The 22,432-nt window shown below is 31.6% G+C and overlaps 1 protein-coding gene across 2 annotated transcripts; it reads left to right on the forward strand.

The window, feature by feature from the left end:
- Nucleotides 1-6,787: 6,787 nt before the first annotated feature.
- On the forward strand, nt 6,788-22,337 carry LOC131621721 (uncharacterized). 2 transcript variants are annotated; one of them, XM_058892763.1, is made up of 2 exons: nt 6,788-6,815; nt 20,557-22,337. In XM_058892763.1, the coding sequence occupies exon 2, from the start codon at nt 20,564-20,566 to the stop codon at nt 21,914-21,916; it is 1,353 nt and encodes a 450-aa protein (XP_058748746.1). In that variant the 5' UTR covers nt 6,788-6,815; nt 20,557-20,563; the 3' UTR covers nt 21,917-22,337. The 2 variants fall into 2 exon arrangements, with proteins under 2 accessions (XP_058748746.1, XP_058748745.1); XM_058892762.1 differs by lacking the exon at nt 6,788-6,815 and adding an exon at nt 14,659-14,689.
- Nucleotides 22,338-22,432: the final 95 nt, after the last annotated feature.

Here is a 22,432-nt window from a genome sequence, read left to right on the forward strand (position 1 = left end):
TTTTTATGTTTGATTGAGGAGTTAATGGCGAGGCAATACCATACAACCCGTGTTAATCTCTAACATATCAAAAGGGGTTAAGACCAACAAATTTATATTTTTCTGGAGTAGGGCAACCAACTCCTCTTCTTCGACTCCTATCATGGAGGTGCCCATCTTGGTGATGTGGAAATCCAAAGGCTCAATTTAGACCTCATTCAAGTCTTATGTCGGCATAAGTATTCTCTTTTAAGCTTTTCCCTAGATTTAAATCCATAAAGTTCACCCCATGAATCTTTGAATGCAGTTCAACGCGTACTTCCATTGCTACTCTTCTGATTCTCAAACTATCTTGGTATAATTTTGGGCAGTATCTTGATCTCCCTTGATCAAGCCAATACATCCATCCTTCAATGTACACTTCATGCTCAAGCAAAGCGTTGACATGATAACCTTTAGAAGTTTAAAATCAGACCTCCCAATGATGATTTTGTAAGATAATGAGTTTTCTACAATGAGGTACATGACCTTTATCATTTTGGCGTTCTCCTTTAATTCGAAAACCATTTTGAGAATGATATAACCCTTCACTTGAATCTGTTCGCTTGAGAAACCAATTAATGAGCCTCTTAATGACTAAAGGTCATCTAGATCTAATTTAGTCTCTCAAAAGCGTCCTAATACAGGACATCAACCAAACTTCCCAGGGATATTAAAAGTCGTTTGATTTTTCAATATGGAAATTATACCTTTATCACCATAAGATCATTTTTATAGGGAGAGGATTACGACGGAGTCTTTATTTATAGGGAAAAGGTGATCTCGGGGGGTCTGGGTCATCTTTTGGGTATGATTTTGGCTTGGTGGGCGAGTCCTTCACGTCCTTGACCTGTCGACATATCTTATACAGAATGAGCTGGATTCTCTGCCCCTACAAACCATCACGTGATGGTATTATATGTATGGCAATATGGAAAAAATTTACCTACAATTCCTTATGTGTGATTTATGTTGTTTGCCAATGGAAATATGACAAGTGTACTTTAACATTATTTAAAAAGTGAAAATAGGAGAAAATTGCTTATGTTTAAGAAAAAAATTATAAACTTGTCATATTTTAATTAGAAAATAATACAAACCACACCTAAAAAATTGTATCTAAGTATTCTCCATATATTATCATCCAAAAATTTATAAAGAAGACACGGTGATAGGCTCTAAAAGAGAACACTATCAAAATCCTAAGAAAGCTTCAAAATTCTACACTAAAGAAAAGATAAACTAAACGAATAAAAATAAACTTCATTGATTTCTTTGATTGATACTCTTCAAAGTCTCAAAGGACTACATATATAGTACTCATAGTGATCCTAAATAGAAGGCCTAAATTAAAAGCCCAATTCAACAAAACATTCAAAATAAAATAACACTAATATAATTATATTACTAGTTGAAATATCTAATTGCACCTCCTATCATTGCCGCCGGGTTCACTTGAACATTGTTCTCAAGGTTCTAAAAATGGTGATAGCAGTCCATTCCTCCCCATAGCCATCAAAATTCTAGGCTGATGCAACAATCCACAAAGCAATGATGAACACAGTACAAAGGATCCCAATAAGAATGAATATCGTAATTGCTGCAAGTGGACCTACAAAAATATCAATCCAAGTAATATGTTGATAGGATAAAAATGCCGGCAAGTTGTCAACACCGCCAATAAGTGCAGCCAAATTAGGAGTTATGCTACGAGCAACAGCAGCTCCACCAATCCCATATTCTAGAATTAAAGACCATCCAATCAACCAAGCCACCCCTTCACTAAGGCATATGTAAGCATAGTGATAAGAACTTCCAGCAGAAGGAAAACAACTAGCCAACTCAGTATAGTAAAGAGCTGAAAGAGCAACTGCTAATCCAACAACCATAAATGAATTAGCATAGTGAATTAGCATTTGTTTTGTCTCTTTTGCATGTGTAACTGTGCATAATATCCATGGACTTGTAGATCCTACTATCATACATGCCTTGTCTAGGAACCTAAATGTTGGAGTGGAATCAATTTTGTAAGTGTTACTCCCTTTCTTTGCATACTCTACCATATCAAGTTCATGGAGTTCTTTGGTATCATTCGGAATCAGCACTTTCTGTTTTCTTAGAGCAGCAACTATAACATCAAGCAACAACAAATCCTGTACTTTCTCATCCCCCCCACCATTCAAAATAGCAGCTTGAACTGCAACACCATAAGCAACAACCTCATCAAGGTTTATACTCTTACGAAGCTCCTTCCCATTGAAGAATTCTTGCAAAAGCTGTTGAAGTTTATGAATCCTAGTAGATCCACCAACAAGAACAACATCATAGACAATGTTCTTGTCCATCTTAGCATCGCTCAAACACTTCTCAATAGGATCCTTCTTGTTCTTCCTCAGAAATTCCAGAACAAAATGGTTCACCATTTTGCTATCCATCGGTTCAAGAGTATTCGAAGTTTCTTCATCCATCGAAACGGTGATTTGAGTTGAAGGATCGGGCAATGAGGAAGCTGTGATCTTAGGAGGCGACTGAGAGGGCAAGGAGGAAGCTGCCATAACATGAGGTGATTGAGAAGATGGCGAAGGATTTGCATTCACCGGAAATGTTGTAACAGCATTAGAATAGGAACTTAAAGAGAAGGCGAAAGTGGCACAATTGCATAAGAGGGATAATTTGCAGCATCTGCAGCAGGAGGGATGGTTAGAGTAGGCGGACGAGATCCTTGTTTTCGAGGCGAAGAACAAGTATGGTCAATCAACAAAGTTTTGATCTTTGTATTTTCTTTTGGATTCCTGCACAGCCAGTGTTGCCAATTCAATACTTGATTAACGTGTTGTCGCAAGCGCGTTGACGAGAACGAAAGAAACACAAGCTTAACTTTGAAACTGGGATTAACTACAATCAATTTCGTTAGCTAATACATCAATATAGCTCTAGATGAATTGGTATCTCCATACGCTGTTAACTGCTTATTCTCCCTTGCGGAAATCATGGTTGTCGCTGTGAGTAGAGATTTAGGTGGTCCTGGGTCATATGGCTCGGTGTTAAGGATTAAAGCATCCAACACAATGCTGGATCTTATTGAATCTGTTAGAAACAACAATAACTTCTCGGTAGTCGCATACGAGTTGAAATAGGATGTCTTCGATAGTGATGGAGAAGTGGAACATGACTTCAACTCTGAATCTGACTCCTTTGCGAATACTGGCAGTTGGGTTCCACACAAATTAGGTTGCTCCAATTGTGTTATACGCAAATTTGGCGATTCTTCTAAATTTTCCTCAATAGTTGCACGATTTGGATTTGTAGCAACAATTTGATTAGGTGGTTTCGGCAGCAATTACGACATCGGTGGCGTTGAGGCTGGTGATTGCAACCAGTGGAGAAACAAACTCTGCTGGAATAGATTTGAGAGAGTGCCCAGTTCTGAAATTGGTAGTAGTTGCTTCTTCTTCAAAATGGAATTAATATGTTTTGAGTGAAAAAGAATACCGGCATTGTAAACCCTCAACAGTGGTGAATCAAGTGGTTTACGTGGAATTGCAAAATTTCCATCACGGTGAAAATCTCTGTCGTTGAAGGCAACCTCGACCTTGTTCAGTGATGAAGAATTGAAATCTGGTAGATGGGTATTGTTAACAAAGCTTGGTTCTGATGAATGAGATAAGATTAAGTCTGGTGGCTTCAAGGGTGGCGGCGGTATTGGGGTTTGATCAGAAATCTTTGTCGGCGATGGCTCTTGTGGTGATTCTGTTTGTTTTCTACACAGATCCGACACCTGAGAGTACAATGGTGGTTGGATGACATACATATTGGGTTGCTCTGATTGTGTATAATACAGATCTGATGATTCTTCTTCTAGGTCATCCTTAAGAGATTTAACATCTCCATTAAAACATGTGTGCTTGAAATGAGAATACGGCCTACCACTTGAATATGTGAGTTTCAAACAAGGTGACGATGCCCTAAAAATTGGAGATTGGGTTTGTTGTTGCTTTAGATTTGGAAAAGGGTTTAGAGCTATTGCAGGAAAAACTCGATGGACTGGTTCCACAATAAAATCTTGATGAAAAGAAGGATTGTCAAGGGGTTTCATTGAATCTGTGAAAACATAGTTTAAAAATTTTGAATATGGTTTCCCTTCTTCATCTAACTCAGGTATACCATCTCTAAACTCAGGTTTAAAATACCATAGGATAGTAGTAGTAAAGGCGTCCCAACTTGGAAATGAGTACCTTTGAGACCATACAAACCACCATTGAAGAGCTCGACCTTTCAATAATGGAACAATGCTGGCTAGATTTTTTTCTTCTGGTATTTTATTGGCAACAAAATATTTTTGTGCACACAAAATCCACCAATAACAATCGTCACATCCATCATATATTGAAATATTCATCTTCAATACTAGGCAAGAGATCGAAAATGAAAGCATCAATTGATAGGATCTAAAAGAGAACACTATCAAAATCCTAAGAATGCTTTAAAATTCTACACTAAAGAAAAGATAAACTAAACGAATAAAAATAAACTTCATTGATTTCTTTGATTGATACTCTTCAAAGTCTCAAAGGACTACATATATAGTACTCATAGTGATCCTAAATAGAAGGCCTAAATTAAAAGCCCAATTCAACAAAACATTCAAAATAAAATAACACTAATATAATTATATTACTAGTTGAAATATCTAATTGCACCTCCTATCACACGGTGCATATATATATATATATATATATATATATATATATATATATATATATATATATATATATGAGTTTAATGATAGTGCATTGTCAGTGTAAATAAATATTGTACAGACATCCAATCAAATTATTTTAAAGTGCTAAATTATTACAATAATTTAAAATTTAAATAATAATTTAGTAAGATACATGATTGTCATTAGTTGCCAATTTATAAGGGAAATGCTACGCAGTGCCCTTGGGGCACTTTTTAAGTGATTAAAGTGGTAAATTTTTTTAAAAATGCATGTAATCAATGTATTAAAAATGCATTGGAAATTGAAATGCTGACTTTTATAAAGAATAATTTTTTTATTTAGTACTCCCTCTGGTCCTATTTATAAGAAAAGATTCACTTTTTAGATACATTAAATAAATAATGTATCTGGACAATATATTGTCCAAATACATTATTTATTCAATGTATCTAAAAAGTGAATTTTTTCTTATAAATGGGACCGGAGGTAGTATTTATTTAGTATACTTAAAGAGTACCCTAAAATTAATTTACAATGCACATCCCCTTATATATATATATATATATATATATATATATATATATATATATATATATATATATATATATATATATATATATATATATATATATATATGGGAGCGACTCAAGTGAGAACACATGGTTATAATAATAAATGAGAACAATTAATCTTATCCATTAAATTTCAATATATTAAAATTAATGGATTAGATTGATTTCTCTTGATACGATCTTCTTTATTCGTGATTTATAGAATCTTCATCAAATTTAATTCACACTATATTTAAAAGATTAATATTTAATTTTATGTCGTTTAAAAATAATAATAATCAATTGAAATTAATTTTATAAATACTCAATTTTTTATTAAGTAATAGATAAATATGTACCATCATATCAGTCAATAATTAAAAATAAGTATATACTAATTCAAAAATATATTTACTACTAATATTATTATAAATATAATTTCTTTCTTTTAAAATTATAATTATAATCATATTTTATCCTACATAATATTAAGAAAATTATATAATAATCATAGGTGTTAATATAAGTGTATGTTAATTATTAAATAACAATTATAAAATTATTTTAAAATATTTTTCATTCGGTTATCATTATTTTAAAATAAAATTATTAATATAACTAAATGTTAAAATTTATAAGTAATATATAATTATATGAATTTTTTTAGATGCAAAATTAAACATGTAATATTTTATGTATATATAATTGCAGTATATATATTTTATGTTAATATATAACTATATTAACTTTATTGATTATTATGTATTTATTTAGAGACAATAATAATTTATAATTAATTTAAAAAAACTATTAAATAAAAAGTATCATCTATAATAACAATTTATATTTATATAATAACTGTAAATAAAAGTATTTAAAAAAATATGAAATAAAAATTTTCATCTATAAATTTAGTTTTTGCATCGATTTTTTTTTTGTATAATTATATATTACTCTTAATTGTTAATATTTAATTCTATTAACAATTATTTAAAATAAATATTGATTGTTGAATGAAAAGTATTTTATAGATTTATTTTTTATTTAATAACTAACATACACTCATATTTTAACACTTATGATTAATCGATCATTATATTTATATTTTGTGGATTAATATACGTTTAAAAAAATATATAAAATTAAATATTTTTCTACGAAGATGAATTAAATTTGATGATGATTCTATAAATTATAAATAAAGAGGATTATAGAAAGAGAAATCAATCTAATCCATTAATTTTAATATACTGAAATTTAATGGTTAAGATTAATTGTTCTCATTTCTCATTATAACCAAGTGTTCTCACTTGAGTCACCCCACATATATATATATATATATATATATATATATATATATATATATATATATATATATATATATATATATATATATATATATTATAACAAAGTTTTTATATACTCTGTCTCTTATCTACCCAATTCCCTCAAAAATACATAAAAGTCCGATCCTGCTTCCGCTCTTAATAACTTCTGGTATCAGAGCCTGGTTAAAACCTAAGGTATATTTCTTATTTCAAATTTTTATTTATGAAAATCAGTGGCTAAAATTTTTGTTGGGGAAGGTTAGGTAACTTAGAAGAAACTAAGTATGTAGGTTTTTCGCTTGTTAGTAAATTTATATTATGGCAACAAGTTGTAAGGGTTTTTCAAAACTGAAAATGTTTTTTAGTGTTTTCTTATATTCATCGTTTTTCCCAAAAAAGGGAGTGTTAAGATGATTTTAAAAAGAAATTTTTGCTGAAAAACATTGGACATCTTTGATTTGGGAGAAATCCTTCTATCCCTTCGGGTTGATAGTTAAACAATGTTTTTGTTTGCAAAGATGACTTATCATTTGTTGCCTAGATATATTTGTACTAAGAACAAGAGTTATATTTACCTACTTAGTTTTACCTAAGGTATCTAATCGTCCACAACATCCTTAGCCAGCCATATTTATGGATTCTGATGATGATAATCATCAAAATAATTTGATTAAACATGAAGAACTTGTGGAATATCCAAAAAATTTGGATAAACTTAATAAATGGACAATTCCATCAGTACCTTCAAATCAAATTTATAAATTTGGCAAAATAGATATATTATCTCGTTTTGCTGTAAAAAGTTTAGAACAAACTATTCAAATTTCTGAAAGTACTCAGACAATCAAACTTTTAACAAAAAAGGATTTACTTCCTTTTTTGAGGAAGATGCAGGTAATTGCTGCATTTTTCTTCCTTTGTAAATTGTAGTCCAATCCCCTATTAGAGGAATGTTTGATTCAGGTTGGGGTAACATGAAGTTATTAAGAGCGGAAGCAGGATCGGACTTTTATGTATTTTTGAGGGAATTGGGTAGATAAGAGACAGAGTATATAAAAACTTTGTTATATTATTGAAAATTGCGTGCTTACAAACGAAACGATATTCCCTTTATATAGGGATACAAAGGCTTACTATTCAAGCCGGTAAAAGCTACCTACGATAGCCGGTTACAAAAACATAGAAGAATTATTAATGCCGGGTACACATTGGGCCCCATCGTCACAATAATAATTCACAAAAAACAAACTATCTTACAAAAGCAGGAAATTTTCTGTTACTATTCCAAAAGATGCTTGCATGGTCCAACAAAAGATGCTTGCATGGGCCTTCTACCGAGATAAGATTCCTTCCTATCTTTGCTTTTGTCTTTAGCATTGTTTTTTCCCATAAGATAAGATTCTCATCTTGACTTGGTTTTTGAAATGGCCGACAAGAAAAGATGCTTTCTTGTCCATTTCTATATGTCTTGAGATTCTACTATCTTTTGGCTTTATCCTTTGCCTTTTGAGCCATGGATTGAATCATGGCATCCCAAAAATCTTCAGCAGTAGGGTCCTCTGCTTGGGTTTCTCCTGCCAAACAATCAAAATTATTGGAATCCATGGATCCCATAGAAGAGCTAGTCTTCATAGATGAATTTTCATCTCTTGATGTTTTTGTTGGAAAAGTGGAGAAGAACTGATTCTTCATATAATCCAGCGTTCTAACCATAATTTCTTCTTCTGTTTCATTTGGATATTTTCTTTGGAAGAAATTCTTCAAATTTCCCATGGACATTTGTTGGGAATTTTGCTCTTTGGCTTTTTTATTTTGATCTTCAGCTATGGCTGCTTGAATCATAATAATTTTATTTTGGATCTCTTCGGAACTCATCTTGTTCCACCATTTATAAAAGAAATTTCTTTCTAAAATGGGAATATTGAATTTATCTTGAGACATGGTGATAGACCACCTCCATATCCAAGGAATCTGAAATTTGGCAAAGAATAAAAACGGACATTGTCCTGTGATTAAATTTTCAGATAAAATATTTATGATAAGCAGACTATTATCACACCAGGGGTTGTACAAGTCAAGTAATTCGTTGGGTAGAATTTCCAAAGACGGACCAAATTTTGTCCACCATTCATAAAACCAATTTGGTACTGGTCTATTAATCAATTCTGGATTAATAGAGAAGAACCAAGAATGCTTATTCTTAGGATTTTGGTAATAAAAAGCTTGAGTAAAAGCTTGGACATAGTCCCAATAATTAAAGTAAATATACTTTCCTTCAGCAATTCTTATTGCTTTTTCACCATTTGGGTTGAGACCCCATTCTCTTGGTAACAAGATTTTATTAATATGGCATTTACTGAAGTTTATAAAACTTTCGGGGTTATTGTTTTGGTAGTGATGGGTTATTGTTACCGATTCGGTAACAGTCAAAAGAATTTCTAGGTGAGGCCTAGATTTTCCATGAAGACCTGGATATCCTCGTGATTCGAGGTATCTTGTTTTGATAGACCATCCATCATTTGGATTTATCTTAATATCTTCATCATCAACATACATGATTTTTTCAGTTACTGGATTTTCAAAATAATCCAATTGTTCTTGAGGTGGGTTATTAACCGCAATTTCCTTGTAGGAAGTATTTTTATTAGATGAGGAAGCAATATCTTCCTTTTTTGAGGAAGATGCAGGTAATTGCTGCATTTTTCTTCCTTTGTAAACTGTAGTCCAATCCCCTATTAGAGGAATGTTTGATTCAGGTTGGGGTAACATATTGTTACTCCCTCTTCCACCACGGCCATAGCCGCGGCCTCTTCCCCTATATGGGGTCATCATTTTTTCCCTGCAAAAATTCACGAGTTAGGTAGTCAGCAAGTGAATTATTTTCACCTTTAATGTGTTGAATATCAAACTCAAACATAGATAATTGAGATTGCCAGCTAGCAAAAATTTGCTTAGCAACAAGATTTTTAACATCTTTTTCAATAATTGATTTAGCTGAGCTGCAATCAATTTTTAATAAGAATTTCTTATTAAGAAGATCATCTTGAAATTTTGAAATACATTTTATAATAGAAAGCATTTCTTTCTTAATAGTAGAATACTTAGATTGAGTAGGATTCCATTTTCCAGAAGTAAATCTAACTAATACTTCTTTTGATGTATCAGGTATAACCTGTTTAAGGATTCCTCCATAGCCTAAGTCTGAAGCGTCAGTTTCAACAATTTTGAAATACTTAGGATTAGCAAGAGATAAACAAGGCAAACATTTGACCTTATTTTTGATTCTTTGGACTGCCTGAGAATGTTCATTAGTCCACGGGCCAGGATTTTTTCTAAGCCTAGCATGTAATATGGCAGTATCTTTAGCAAGATTTTCATAATAATCTGCTATATAATTAAGACTACCAAGGAATCTTTGTAATTGTTTCTTATCTGTAATAATATTGGGGAATTTTGAAGCAAATTCAATACTTCTTTGTATAGGAACTATTGTTCCTTGGTCAATTTCATGACCCAAAAATCTAACTTTAGTTTGAAAAATTTTCATTTTAGGAGCAGATATAACTAATCCATTATGTTTAATTAATCCTTTAAATATTTTCAAATGTTTAATATGTTGATCTATAGTTTTAGAAAAAACTAAAACATCATCAATATAAACAATTATAAATTCTGTATAAGGATTAAAAATATCATTCATAATATTTTGAAATTCAGAAGGGGCATTTTTAAGGCCAAAAGGAAGGACATTCCATTCATAATGTCCAAAGGGTACGGTAAAGGCAGTTTTATACTTATCAGATTCATTAATCTGAATTTGCCAATAACCAGATTTCATATCAAACTTAGAGAAGATTAAAGCATTGTTTAATCTATCTAAAAGGTCTTTTTTATTAGGAATAGGATACCTAATCCATCTTAACACCTTATTAAGAGGCTTGTAATTAATAACAAGTCTAGGGACCCCACGTTCTTTTTCAGCAGCATTGTTAACATAAAAAGCTGTACAACTCCAAGGAGATTTGGATTTTCTTATTAATTTTTTCTCTAAAAGAGATTCTATCTCCTTTTTGCATAGCTCCAAATACTCATGGTTCATTTGAGCTGGCCTAGCTTTGGTGGGAATCTGACTTTCGTTAAAGTCATCAAGATAAGGTAAAGAAATAACATGTTTCTTTCTATCCCAAAAAGCATTTGGTAAATCATTACACACTTCATTTTTAAACTGTTGCTCAATCAATTTGATTTGTTCTTTAATCTCATTTTTATTAAGTTGTTCATTAATATTTAATAAACTAATTTCTTCTCTAAGAAAACTTAATTGTTTTTCTTTATTTAAAAGAATACTTTTAACTTCATTAAGCATTTTAATATGAGGGTCAGTAATAAATTCAAAAGTGATTGTCTTACCATTAATCATGGTAGTGATGCCTTTAGTGTCCACATTAATTAAAGGCATAATACTATTTAAAAACGGAGTTCCCAGAATAACTCTATGAGTCATATTTTTTACTAAGATAAAATGGGTAGGTAAGCAAATATCTTGATTACAAACATATGTATTAGGTAATTTATAATTAACCGTTAATTTGTCACCACTAGCCTGGGCAAGGGTTTGAGTGGTTTTTGTATAATACTTGGTAGGAACAATTCCTTCCTGAAGACAATTAAGGTCAGCGCCACTATCAATAAGGGCAACTTCATTTTCTAAGATAAATGTTCTGTTAACAACTAAAGTTATTTTAACAAACCATTTTTGAGAAATTACTCTATCAATAAGAGTAAGAAACCTATCATTAGTAGTAGGACTGCTAGTAGAAGATATTTCTTCAACTTTAAGGTTACCTGTTTCAAGTAAGGAAACCCTTTGAGATAATCTTTGATTATCATTCTTTATCTGAGTAATTTCAAATTTCAAAAGATTAATTTCTCTATGTAAATCAGAGAGGGAAACAGGAGTTTCACGGACATTGGATTGGTGAAATCTGGATAAAACCTCACTTAATTGGTAAGGGGCTTCAATAATGATAGGAGATTCTTTTTTAGAATTTTCTTGAATCAAAACTTCAAGCATTTTTCTTTTAAGCTTATTGTCAGAGATAGATTCAATAGCTTTTATGGCTTCATCTTGTTCTGTAGTAAGAACATTAAGACCATTCATGTCAACAATAGACTTCCAGTAATCAATTTGATTACATTGACAGTTATTATTGTCAGAATCATCAGAGGAATAATCTGATGATGATTCATAAATCATGTTAATATCTTCATTAGAAGAATTAGTCTCTGATTCAGACTTAATTAAGCAAACTTTCTCAAGTTGAAAACGTAATTGCTCATCCTCAATCTCATTGAGAGCCCTTTTTGTCCAACATTGGTTTGCATAATGACCAGCTTTACCACATTTGTGGCAAGATACATCAAGCATCTTAGCTTTTCTTTTGCCTTTATGATTAAGAGGCTTATCTTTTGGTCTACTTTTATTAAAGTGACTCCTTCTCTTATTCTTTTTATAAGAATTTTTGTAACTATCCTTATTTTGATGAGATTTATTTCTGAATGTTTTTCCTTTCCTTTTCTTACTTTCTGAAGATTTTCCAAGATCAAAGGCAAATTGATCACAAAATTCACCCATTTGGTGTTTTTCAGAAAGTTTTTGTTTCTTAAGCTGATTTCTAAGCTTAATATCATTACATAAGGTTAATCCTTCATTAACACAAGTGCTAATAATTTGACCATAAGTAAGATCATGGTAATTAATATTTATCCCATCATTTTTACTTCTTAAAGAATTTCTCACCTTTTCAGAGAAGAAATGGGGTAATCCATCAATAAATTTGGCTTTCCAGTGAATGGAATTAGGAGTTTTTAATTGGTAAACCCTAGATAAAAAGGTATCTTTATACCATCTAAAATGTGTAAGAGAAGGACATCTTAGATTTTGAAGTAAAGTTTGAAGTTTCTCTCCAATAGGGACATTGTTTCCAACAAAATGTTGAAGGATAGAGAGACACAGTGTATAAACCGCATCTTCTTCACCTGTGGTGGCAATACTACTTGCTCCGGTTCCAGGATTTTCAGACTTAACTAATTTCTTATGGTTAAGAATATCCTTTTTCTGACTTTCAGTAATATAATTATCCCACCAGCCTCTTAATTGACCAACAAATCCAGTTGATATGAAAGAGGCAATTTCGCTGTCAGAATTTCCGTGCTGTTTACAAACAGTTGAATACATAATTATTCTATGTATTGTATCAACTATTTGCTTGTCATTTAAACCATCGATATTCCATTCATAAATGGCTTTTCCAGAATATGAATTCTGGTAGGGTTCAGGTTCCTCAAAAAGTACGTCTTGAGGAGAGGGACGTTTATAATAGTATTTTTCTAAGGGTTTAGAGCTATAAACAGGGTTTATCTCATTAGTATCTTGATTATTAATGTCTAAATCTGCAAACATATTTGCTAAATCATTGATGTCTTCTTCATTGGAAGAGTCTTGGTTAGTCATAACCGTTAAATGTAAATCTTTAAGCTTTTTCTCAAGAATGCGAACAAATTCATTACCATTTGTTTCCATTTTAAATCCTTCTATTGGAATAGGAGGTTGAATTATAGGGACATCTAATATTGTAGATGTAGAAGCTTGTTCTGGAGTATTAGGTTTATTAATAAGGTCAATAATAATTTTTTGACGTGCTATTTGTTTATTTAAAAGGTCTTTAATGGATAAAAGCTCTTTTTCTAGAGAAATAAATTGTTCTCCAAGACAAACAAGGTAGGCATTAGTGTAGTTGTTGGATCTAATTATGGAATTTAACTCTTTTAGAGTAATTTGATTTTGTTCAACCCTTTGTAATTGAAGGGTAAGATAAGGTGTAGCTTCAGTATGAGAACCCAAACTTATTGTTTGTTCTGGGGGAAAAGGAGATTCCATTTTTTCTCCTTGGATACTTTCCCAAGGTTTTTGAAGAACTAAAAGTTCATCTTTTTTCATAAAAACCAATTCTTCTTTTTGTTTGGTTATATAGTAACTAATAAACCATTTGACAAAGGGAATGAAATCTTGGTTTATAGACATTTGAGTATAGTACTCTTCTTTAAAACTAGCTAACATAGGAGCCGAAAACGTTTTAAAAAACCATTCTCTAAATTGGGTGTATCTAGCATGCTGAAACTCGTCATTGACAAGGTTTCTTAGATTGCTACCTGGAGAATAATCTAACATTATAACGGGAAGTCCATATCTGAGGGAGTAGGTGATTCTACTCTAGGAGGATTTGGTTTTTGATATATACCATGAGGAATTTTGTTTTCACTGAGTCTTATATTTTCAACAACTTCTATTTCTTCTCTTAATTGAGAAGTTGAAGGTCTAGCTAATTGACTGGGAGCAGAATAAAATTCATTTATAGAATTCACAGAATGTCTTCCAGACATGGATCTAGGTATTCTAATCATTCTTTTAGAGTTAAAATTTATCTCTAGATCTCCATCACTTGATTGGATTATTTGATCAACATCCTTATTAAGAATAGGTTCCGGTTCAATGGCCTGAGGGAGGTTCCAGGTTTCTGGAAAATTAATTTCATCCCATTTAAGCAACCTATTAGTTGCAACATTAGAGGTAAGCAGATTTGTTTGAACTAAAGTAGTAGTTCCAGGAAACGATATTTGTTTAGCTTTAGGGTTTAATGTGGTAAGGACTTTGTAATAAACCCTATAACATATAGCCATAATTTCACTACCAGGTTTGAAATTGTAACCATTAGTATGAATAGTTAATTGGAGAGCGTCTAATAAATTTTTATCAGACATGGATAAGCTTATATTGGGAGAGACATCAAAATAGACTGGTCCATGACACAAACTTGTTTCAATTAAGGCAGCTAAAGATTGTTTAAAATCTTTACATCTACCGTCCCTAATATATCCTAGGATGCTAGTATTTAATCCTAGCAAAGTCAAAGGTTTAACAGCAACTTGTATTAAACCAACATGGATATAATTATAATTTTTAAAAGGAAGTAAATCCTTCTGGTATCATCACCTGGTTAAAACCTAAGGTATATTTCTTATTTCAAATTTTTATTTATGAAAATCAGTGGCTAAAATTTTTGTTGGGGAAGGTTAGGTAACTTAGAAGAAACTAAGTATGTAGGTTTTTCGCTTGTTAGTAAATTTATATTATGGCAACAAGTTGTAAGGGTTTTTCAAAACTGAAAATGTTTTTTAGTGTTTTCTTATATTCATCGTTTTTCCCAAAAAAGGGAGTGTTAAGATGATTTTAAAAAGAAATTTTTGCTGAAAAACATTGGACATCTTTGATTTGGGAGAAATCCTTCTATCCCTTCGGGTTGATAGTTAAACAATGTTTTTGTTTGCAAAGATGACTTATCATTTGTTGCCTAGATATATTTGTACTAAGAACAAGAGTTATATTTACCTACTTAGTTTTACCTAAGGTATCTAATCGTCCACAACATCCTTAGCCAGCCATATTTATGGATTCTGATGATGATAATCATCAAAATAATTTGATTAAACATGAAGAACTTGTGGAATATCCAAAAAATTTGGATAAACTTAATAAATGGACAATTCCATCAGTACCTTCAAATCAAATTTATAAATTTGGCAAAATAGATATATTATCTCGTTTTGCTGTAAAAAGTTTAGAACAAACTATTCAAATTTCTGAAAGTACTCAGACAATCAAACTTTTAACAAAAAAGGATTTACTTCCTTTTAAAAATTATAATTATATCCATGTTGGTTTAATACAAGTTGCTGTTAAACCTTTGACTTTGCTAGGATTAAATACTAGCATCCTAGGATATATTAGGGACGGTAGATGTAAAGATTTTAAACAATCTTTAGCTGCCTTAATTGAAACAAGTTTGTGTCATGGACCAGTCTATTTTGATGTCTCTCCCAATATAAGCTTATCCATGTCTGATAAAAATTTATTAGACGCTCTCCAATTAACTATTCATACTAATGGTTACAATTTCAAACCTGGTAGTGAAATTATGGCTATATGTTATAGGGTTTATTACAAAGTCCTTACCACATTAAACCCTAAAGCTAAACAAATATCGTTTCCTGGAACTACTACTTTAGTTCAAACAAATCTGCTTACCTCTAATGTTGCAACTAATAGGTTGCTTAAATGGGATGAAATTAATTTTCCAGAAACCTGGAACCTCCCTCAGGCCATTGAACCGGAACCTATCCTTAATAAGGATGTTGATCAAATAATCCAATCAAGTGATGGAGATCTAGAGATAAATTTTAACTCTAAAAGAATGATTAGAATACCTAGATCCATGTCTGGAAGACATTCTGTGAATTCTATAAATGAATTTTATTCTGCTCCCAGTCAATTAGCTAGACCTTCAACTTCTCAATTAAGAGAAGAAATAGAAGTTGTTGAAAATATAAGACTCAGTGAAAACAAAATTCCTCATGGTATATATCAAAAACCAAATCCTCCTAGAGTAGAATCACCTACTCCCTCAGATATGGACTTCCCGTTATAATGTTAGATTATTCTCCAGGTAGCAATCTAAGAAACCTTGTCAATGACGAGTTTCAGCATGCTAGATACACCCAATTTAGAGAATGGTTTTTTAAAACGTTTTCGGCTCCTATGTTAGCTAGTTTTAAAGAAGAGTACTATACTCAAATGTCTATAAACCAAGATTTCATTCCCTTTGTCAAATGGTTTATTAGTTACTATATAACCAAACAAAAAGAAGAATTGGTTTTTATGAAAAAAGATGAACTTTTAGTTCTTCAAAAACCTTGGGAAAGTATCCAAGGAGAAAAAATGGAATCTCCTTTTCCCCCAGAACAAACAATAAGTTTGGGTTCTCATACTGAAGCTACACCTTATCTTACCCTTCAATTACAAAGGGTTGAACAAAATCAAATTACTCTAAAAGAGTTAAATTCCATAATTAGATCCAACAACTACACTAATGCCTACCTTGTTTGTCTTGGAGAACAATTTATTTCTCTAGAAAAAGAGCTTTTATCCATTAAAGACCTTTTAAATAAACAAATAGCACGTCAAAAAATTATTATTGACCTTATTAATAAACCTAATACTCCAGAACAAGCTTCTACATCTACAATATTAGATGTCCCTATAATTCAACCTCCTATTCCAATAGAAGGATTTAAAATGGAAACAAATGGTAATGAATTTGTTCGCATTCTTGAGAAAAAGCTTAAAGATTTACATTTAACGGTTATGACTAACCAAGACTCTTCCAATGAAGAAGACATCAATGATTTAGCAAATATGTTTGCAGATTTAGACATTAATAATCAAGATACTAATGAGATAAACCCTGTTTATAGCTCTAAACCCTTAGAAAAATACTATTATAAACGTCCCTCTCCTCAAGACGTACTTTTTGAGGAACCTGAACCCTACCAGAATTCATATTCTGGAAAAGCCATTTATGAATGGAATATCGATGGTTTAAATGACAAGCAAATAGTTGATACAATACATAGAATAATTATGTATTCAACTGTTTGTAAACAGCACGAAAATTCTGACAGCGAAATTGCCTCTTTCATATCAACTGGATTTGTTGGTCAATTAAGAGGCTGGTGGGATAATTATATTACTGAAAGTCAGAAAAAGGATATTCTTAACCATAAGAAATTAGTTAAGTCTGAAAATCCTGGAACCGGAGCAAGTAGTATTGCCACCACAGGTGAAGAAGATGCGGTTTATACACTGTGTCTCTCTATCCTTCAACATTTTGTTGGAAACAATGTCCCTATTGGAGAGAAACTTCAAACTTTACTTCAAAATCTAAGATGTCCTTCTCTTACACATTTTAGATGGTATAAAGATACCTTTTTATCTAGGGTTTACCAATTAAAAACTCCTAATTCCATTCACTGGAAAGCCAAATTTATTGATGGATTACCCCATTTCTTCTCTGAAAAGGTGAGAAATTCTTTAAGAAGTAAAAATGATGGGATAAATATTAATTACCATGATCTTACTTATGGTCAAATTATTAGCACTTGTGTTAATGAAGGATTAACCTTATGTAATGATATTAAGCTTAGAAATCAGCTTAAGAAACAAAAACTTTCTGAAAAACACCAAATGGGTGAATTTTGTGATCAATTTGCCTTTGATCTTGGAAAATCTTCAGAAAGTAAGAAAAGGAAAGGAAAAACATTCAGAAATAAATCTCATCAAAATAAGGATAGTTACAAAAATTCTTATAAAAAGAATAAGAGAAGGAGTCACTTTAATAAAAGTAGACCAAAAGATAAGCCTCTTAATCATAAAGGCAAAAGAAAAGCTAAGATGCTTGATGTATCTTGCCACAAATGTGGTAAAGCTGGTCATTATGCAAACCAATGTTGGACAAAAAGGGCTCTCAATGAGATTGAGGATGAGCAATTACGTTTTCAACTTGAGAAAGTTTGCTTAATTAAGTCTGAATCAGAGACTAATTCTTCTAATGAAGATATTAACATGATTTATGAATCATCATCAGATTATTCCTCTGATGATTCTGACAATAATAACTGTCAATGTAATCAAATTGATTACTGGAAGTCTATTGTTGACATGAATGGTCTTAATGTTCTTACTACAGAACAAGATGAAGCCATAAAAGCTATTGAATCTATCTCTGACAATAAGCTTAAAAGAAAAATGCTTGAAGTTTTGATTCAAGAAAATTCTAAAAAAGAATCTCCTATCATTATTGAAGCCCCTTACCAATTAAGTGAGGTTTTATCCAGATTTCACCAATCCAATGTCCGTGAAACTCCTGTTTCCCTCTCTGATTTACATAGAGAAATTAATCTTTTGAAATTTGAAATTACTCAGATAAAGAATGATAATCAAAGATTATCTCAAAGGGTTTCCTTACTTGAAACAGGTAACCTTAAAGTTGAAGAAATATCTTCTACTAGCAGTCCTACTACTAATGATAGGTTTCTTACTCTTATTGATAGAGTAATTTCTCAAAAATGGTTTGTTAAAATAACTTTAGTTGTTAACAGAACATTTATCTTAGAAAATGAAGTTGCCCTTATTGATAGTGGCGCTGACCTTAATTGTCTTCAGGAAGGAATTGTTCCTACCAAGTATTATACAAAAACCACTCAAACCCTTGCCCAGGCTAGTGGTGACAAATTAACGGTTAATTAAAAATTACCTAATACATATGTTTGTAATCAAGATATTTGCTTACCTACCCATTTTATCTTAGTAAAAAATATGACTCATAGAGTTATTCTGGGAACTCCGTTTTTAAATAGTATTATGCCTTTAATTAATGTGGACACTAAAGGCATCACTACCATGATTAATGGTAAGACAATCACTTTTGAATTTATTACTGACCCTCATATTAAAATGCTTAATGAAGTTAAAAGTATTCTTTTAAATAAAGAAAAACAATTAAGTTTTCTTAGAGAAGAAATTAGTTTATTAAATATTAATGAACAACTTAATAAAAATGAGATTAAAGAACAAATCAAATTGATTGAGCAACAGTTTAAAAATGAAGTGTGTAATGATTTACCAAATGCTTTTTGGGATAGAAAGAAACATGTTATTTCTTTACCTTATCTTGATGACTTTAACGAAAGTCAGATTCCCACCAAAGCTAGGCCAGCTCAAATGAACCATGAGTATTTGGAGCTATGCAAAAAGGAGATAGAATCTCTTTTAGAGAAAAAATTAATAAGAAAATCCAAATCTCCTTGGAGTTGTACAGCTTTTTATGTTAACAATGCTGCTGAAAAAGAACGTGGGGTCCCTAGACTTGTTATTAATTACAAGCCTCTTAATAAGGTGTTAAGATGGATTAGGTATCCTATTCCTAATAAAAAAGACCTTTTAGATAGATTAAACAATGCTTTAATCTTCTCTAAGTTTGATATGAAATCTGGTTATTGGCAAATTCAGATTAATGAATCTGATAAGTATAAAACTGCCTTTACCGTACCCTTTGGACATTATGAATGGAATGTCCTTCCTTTTGGCCTTAAAAATGCCCCTTCTGAATTTCAAAATATTATGAATGATATTTTTAATCCTTATACAGAATTTATAATTGTTTATATTGATGATGTTTTAGTTTTTTCTAAAACTATAGATCAACATATTAAACATTTGAAAATATTTAAAGGATTAATTAAACATAATGGATTAGTTATATCTGCTCCTAAAATGAAAATTTTTCAAACTAAAGTTAGATTTTTGGGTCATGAAATTGACCAAGGAACAATAGTTCCTATACAAAGAAGTATTGAATTTGCTTCAAAATTCCCCAATATTATTACAGATAAGAAACAATTACAAAGATTCCTTGGTAGTCTTAATTATATAGCAGATTATTATGAAAATCTTGCTAAAGATACTGCCATATTACATGCTAGGCTTAGAAAAAATCCTGGCCCGTGGACTAATGAACATTCTCAGGCAGTCCAAAGAATCAAAAATAAGGTCAAATGTTTGCCTTGTTTATCTCTTGCTAATCCTAAGTATTTCAAAATTGTTGAAACTGACGCTTCAGACTTAGGCTATGGAGGAATCCTTAAACAGGTTATACCTGATACATCAAAAGAAGTATTAGTTAGATTTACTTCTGGAAAATGGAATCCTACTCAATCTAAGTATTCTACTATTAAGAAAGAAATGCTTTCTATTATAAAATGTATTTCAAAATTTCAAGATGATCTTCTTAATAAGAAATTCTTATTAAAAATTGATTGCAGCTCAGCTAAATCAATTATTGAAAAAGATGTTAAAAATCTTGTTGCTAAGCAAATTTTTGCTAGCTGGCAATCTCAATTATCTATGTTTGAGTTTGATATTCAACACATTAAAGGTGAAAATAATTCACTTGCTGACTACCTAACTCGTGAATTTTTGCAGGGAAAAAATGATGACCCCATATAGGGGAAGAGGCCGCGGCTATGGCCGTGGTGGAAGAGGGAGTAACAATATGTTACCCCAACCTGAATCAAACATTCCTCTAATAGGGGATTGGACTACAGTTTACAAAGGAAGAAAAATGCAGCAATTACCTGCATCTTCCTCAAAAAAGGAAGATATTGCTTCCTCATCTAATAAAAATACTTCCTACAAGGAAATTGCGGTTAATAACCCACCTCAAGAACAACTGGATTATTTTGAAAATCCAGTAACTGAAAAAATCATGTATGTTGATGATGAAGATATTAAGATAAATCCAAATGATGGATGGTCTATCAAAACAAGATACCTCGAATCACGAGGATATCCAGGTCTTCATGGAAAATCTAGGCCTCACCTAGAAATTCTTTTGACTGTTACCGAATCGGTAACAATAACCCATCACTACCAAAACAATAACCCCGAAAGTTTTATAAACTTCAGTAAATGCCATATTAATAAAATCTTGTTACCAAGAGAATGGGGTCTCAACCCAAATGGTGAAAAAGCAATAAGAATTGCTGAAGGAAAGTATATTTACTTTAATTATTGGGACTATGTCCAAGCTTTTACTCAAGCTTTTTATTACCAAAATCCTAAGAATAAGCATTCTTGGTTCTTCTCTATTAATCCAGAATTGATTAATAGACCAGTACCAAATTGGTTTTATGAATGGTGGACAAAATTTGGTCCGTCTTTGGAAATTCTACCCAAAGAATTACTTGACTTGTACAACCCCTGGTGTGATAATAGTCCACTTATCATAAATATTTTATCTGAAAATTTAATCACAGGACAATGTCCGTTTTTATTCTTTGCCAAATTTCAGATTCCTTGGATATGGAGGTGGTCTATCACCATGTCTCAAGATAAATTCAATATTCCCATTTTAGAAAGAAATTTCTTTTATAAATGGTGGAACAAGATGAGTTCCGAAGAGATCCAAAATAAAATTATTATGATTCAAGCAGCCATAGCTGAAGATCAAAATAAAAAAGCCAAAGAGCAAAATTCCCAACAAATGTCCATGGGAAATTTGAAGAATTTCTTCCAAAGAAAATATCCAAATGAAACAGAAGAAGAAATTATGGTTAGAACGCTGGATTATATGAAGAATCAGTTCTTCTCCACTTTTCCAACAAAAACATCAAGAGATGAAAATTCATCTATGAAGACTAGCTCTTCTATGGGATCCATGGATTCCAATAATTTTGATTGTTTGGCAGGAGAAACCCAAGCAGAGGACCCTACTGCTGAAGATTTTTGGGATGCCATGATTCAATCCATGGCTCAAAAGGCAAAGGATAAAGCCAAAAGATAGTAGAATCTCAAGACATATAGAAATGGACAAGAAAGCATCTTTTCTTGTCGGCCATTTCAAAAACCAAGTCAAGATGAGAATCTTATCTTATGGGAAAAAACAATGCTAAAGACAAAAGCAAAGATAGGAAGGAATCTTATCTCGGTAGAAGGCCCATGCAAGCATCTTTTGTTGGACCATGCAAGCATCTTTTGGAATAGTAACAGAAAATTTCCTGCTTTTGTAAGATAGTTTGTTTTTTGTGAATTATTATTGTGACGATGGGGCCCAATGTGTACCCGGCATTAATAATTCTTCTATGTTTTTGTAACCGGCTATCGTAGGTAGCTTTTACCGGCTTGAATAGTAAGCCTTTGTATCCCTATATAAAGGGAATATCGTTTCGTTTGTAAGCACGCAATTTTCAATAATATAACAAAGTTTTTATATACTCTGTCTCTTATCTACCCAATTCCCTCAAAAATACATAAAAGTCCGATCCTGCTTCCGCTCTTAATAACTTCTGTCTCTTATCTA

Source organism: Vicia villosa, unplaced genomic scaffold, assembly GCF_029867415.1.
Source record: "Vicia villosa cultivar HV-30 ecotype Madison, WI unplaced genomic scaffold, Vvil1.0 ctg.000010F_1_1, whole genome shotgun sequence".
NCBI lineage: Eukaryota > Viridiplantae > Streptophyta > Magnoliopsida > Fabales > Fabaceae > Vicia > Vicia villosa.

Excerpts from the sequence above, each read along its gene's own strand:
- LOC131621721 (XM_058892763.1), top strand. The coding sequence starts at position 20,564 with ATGATGACCCCATATAGGGGAAGAGGCCGCGGCTATGGCCGTGGTGGA.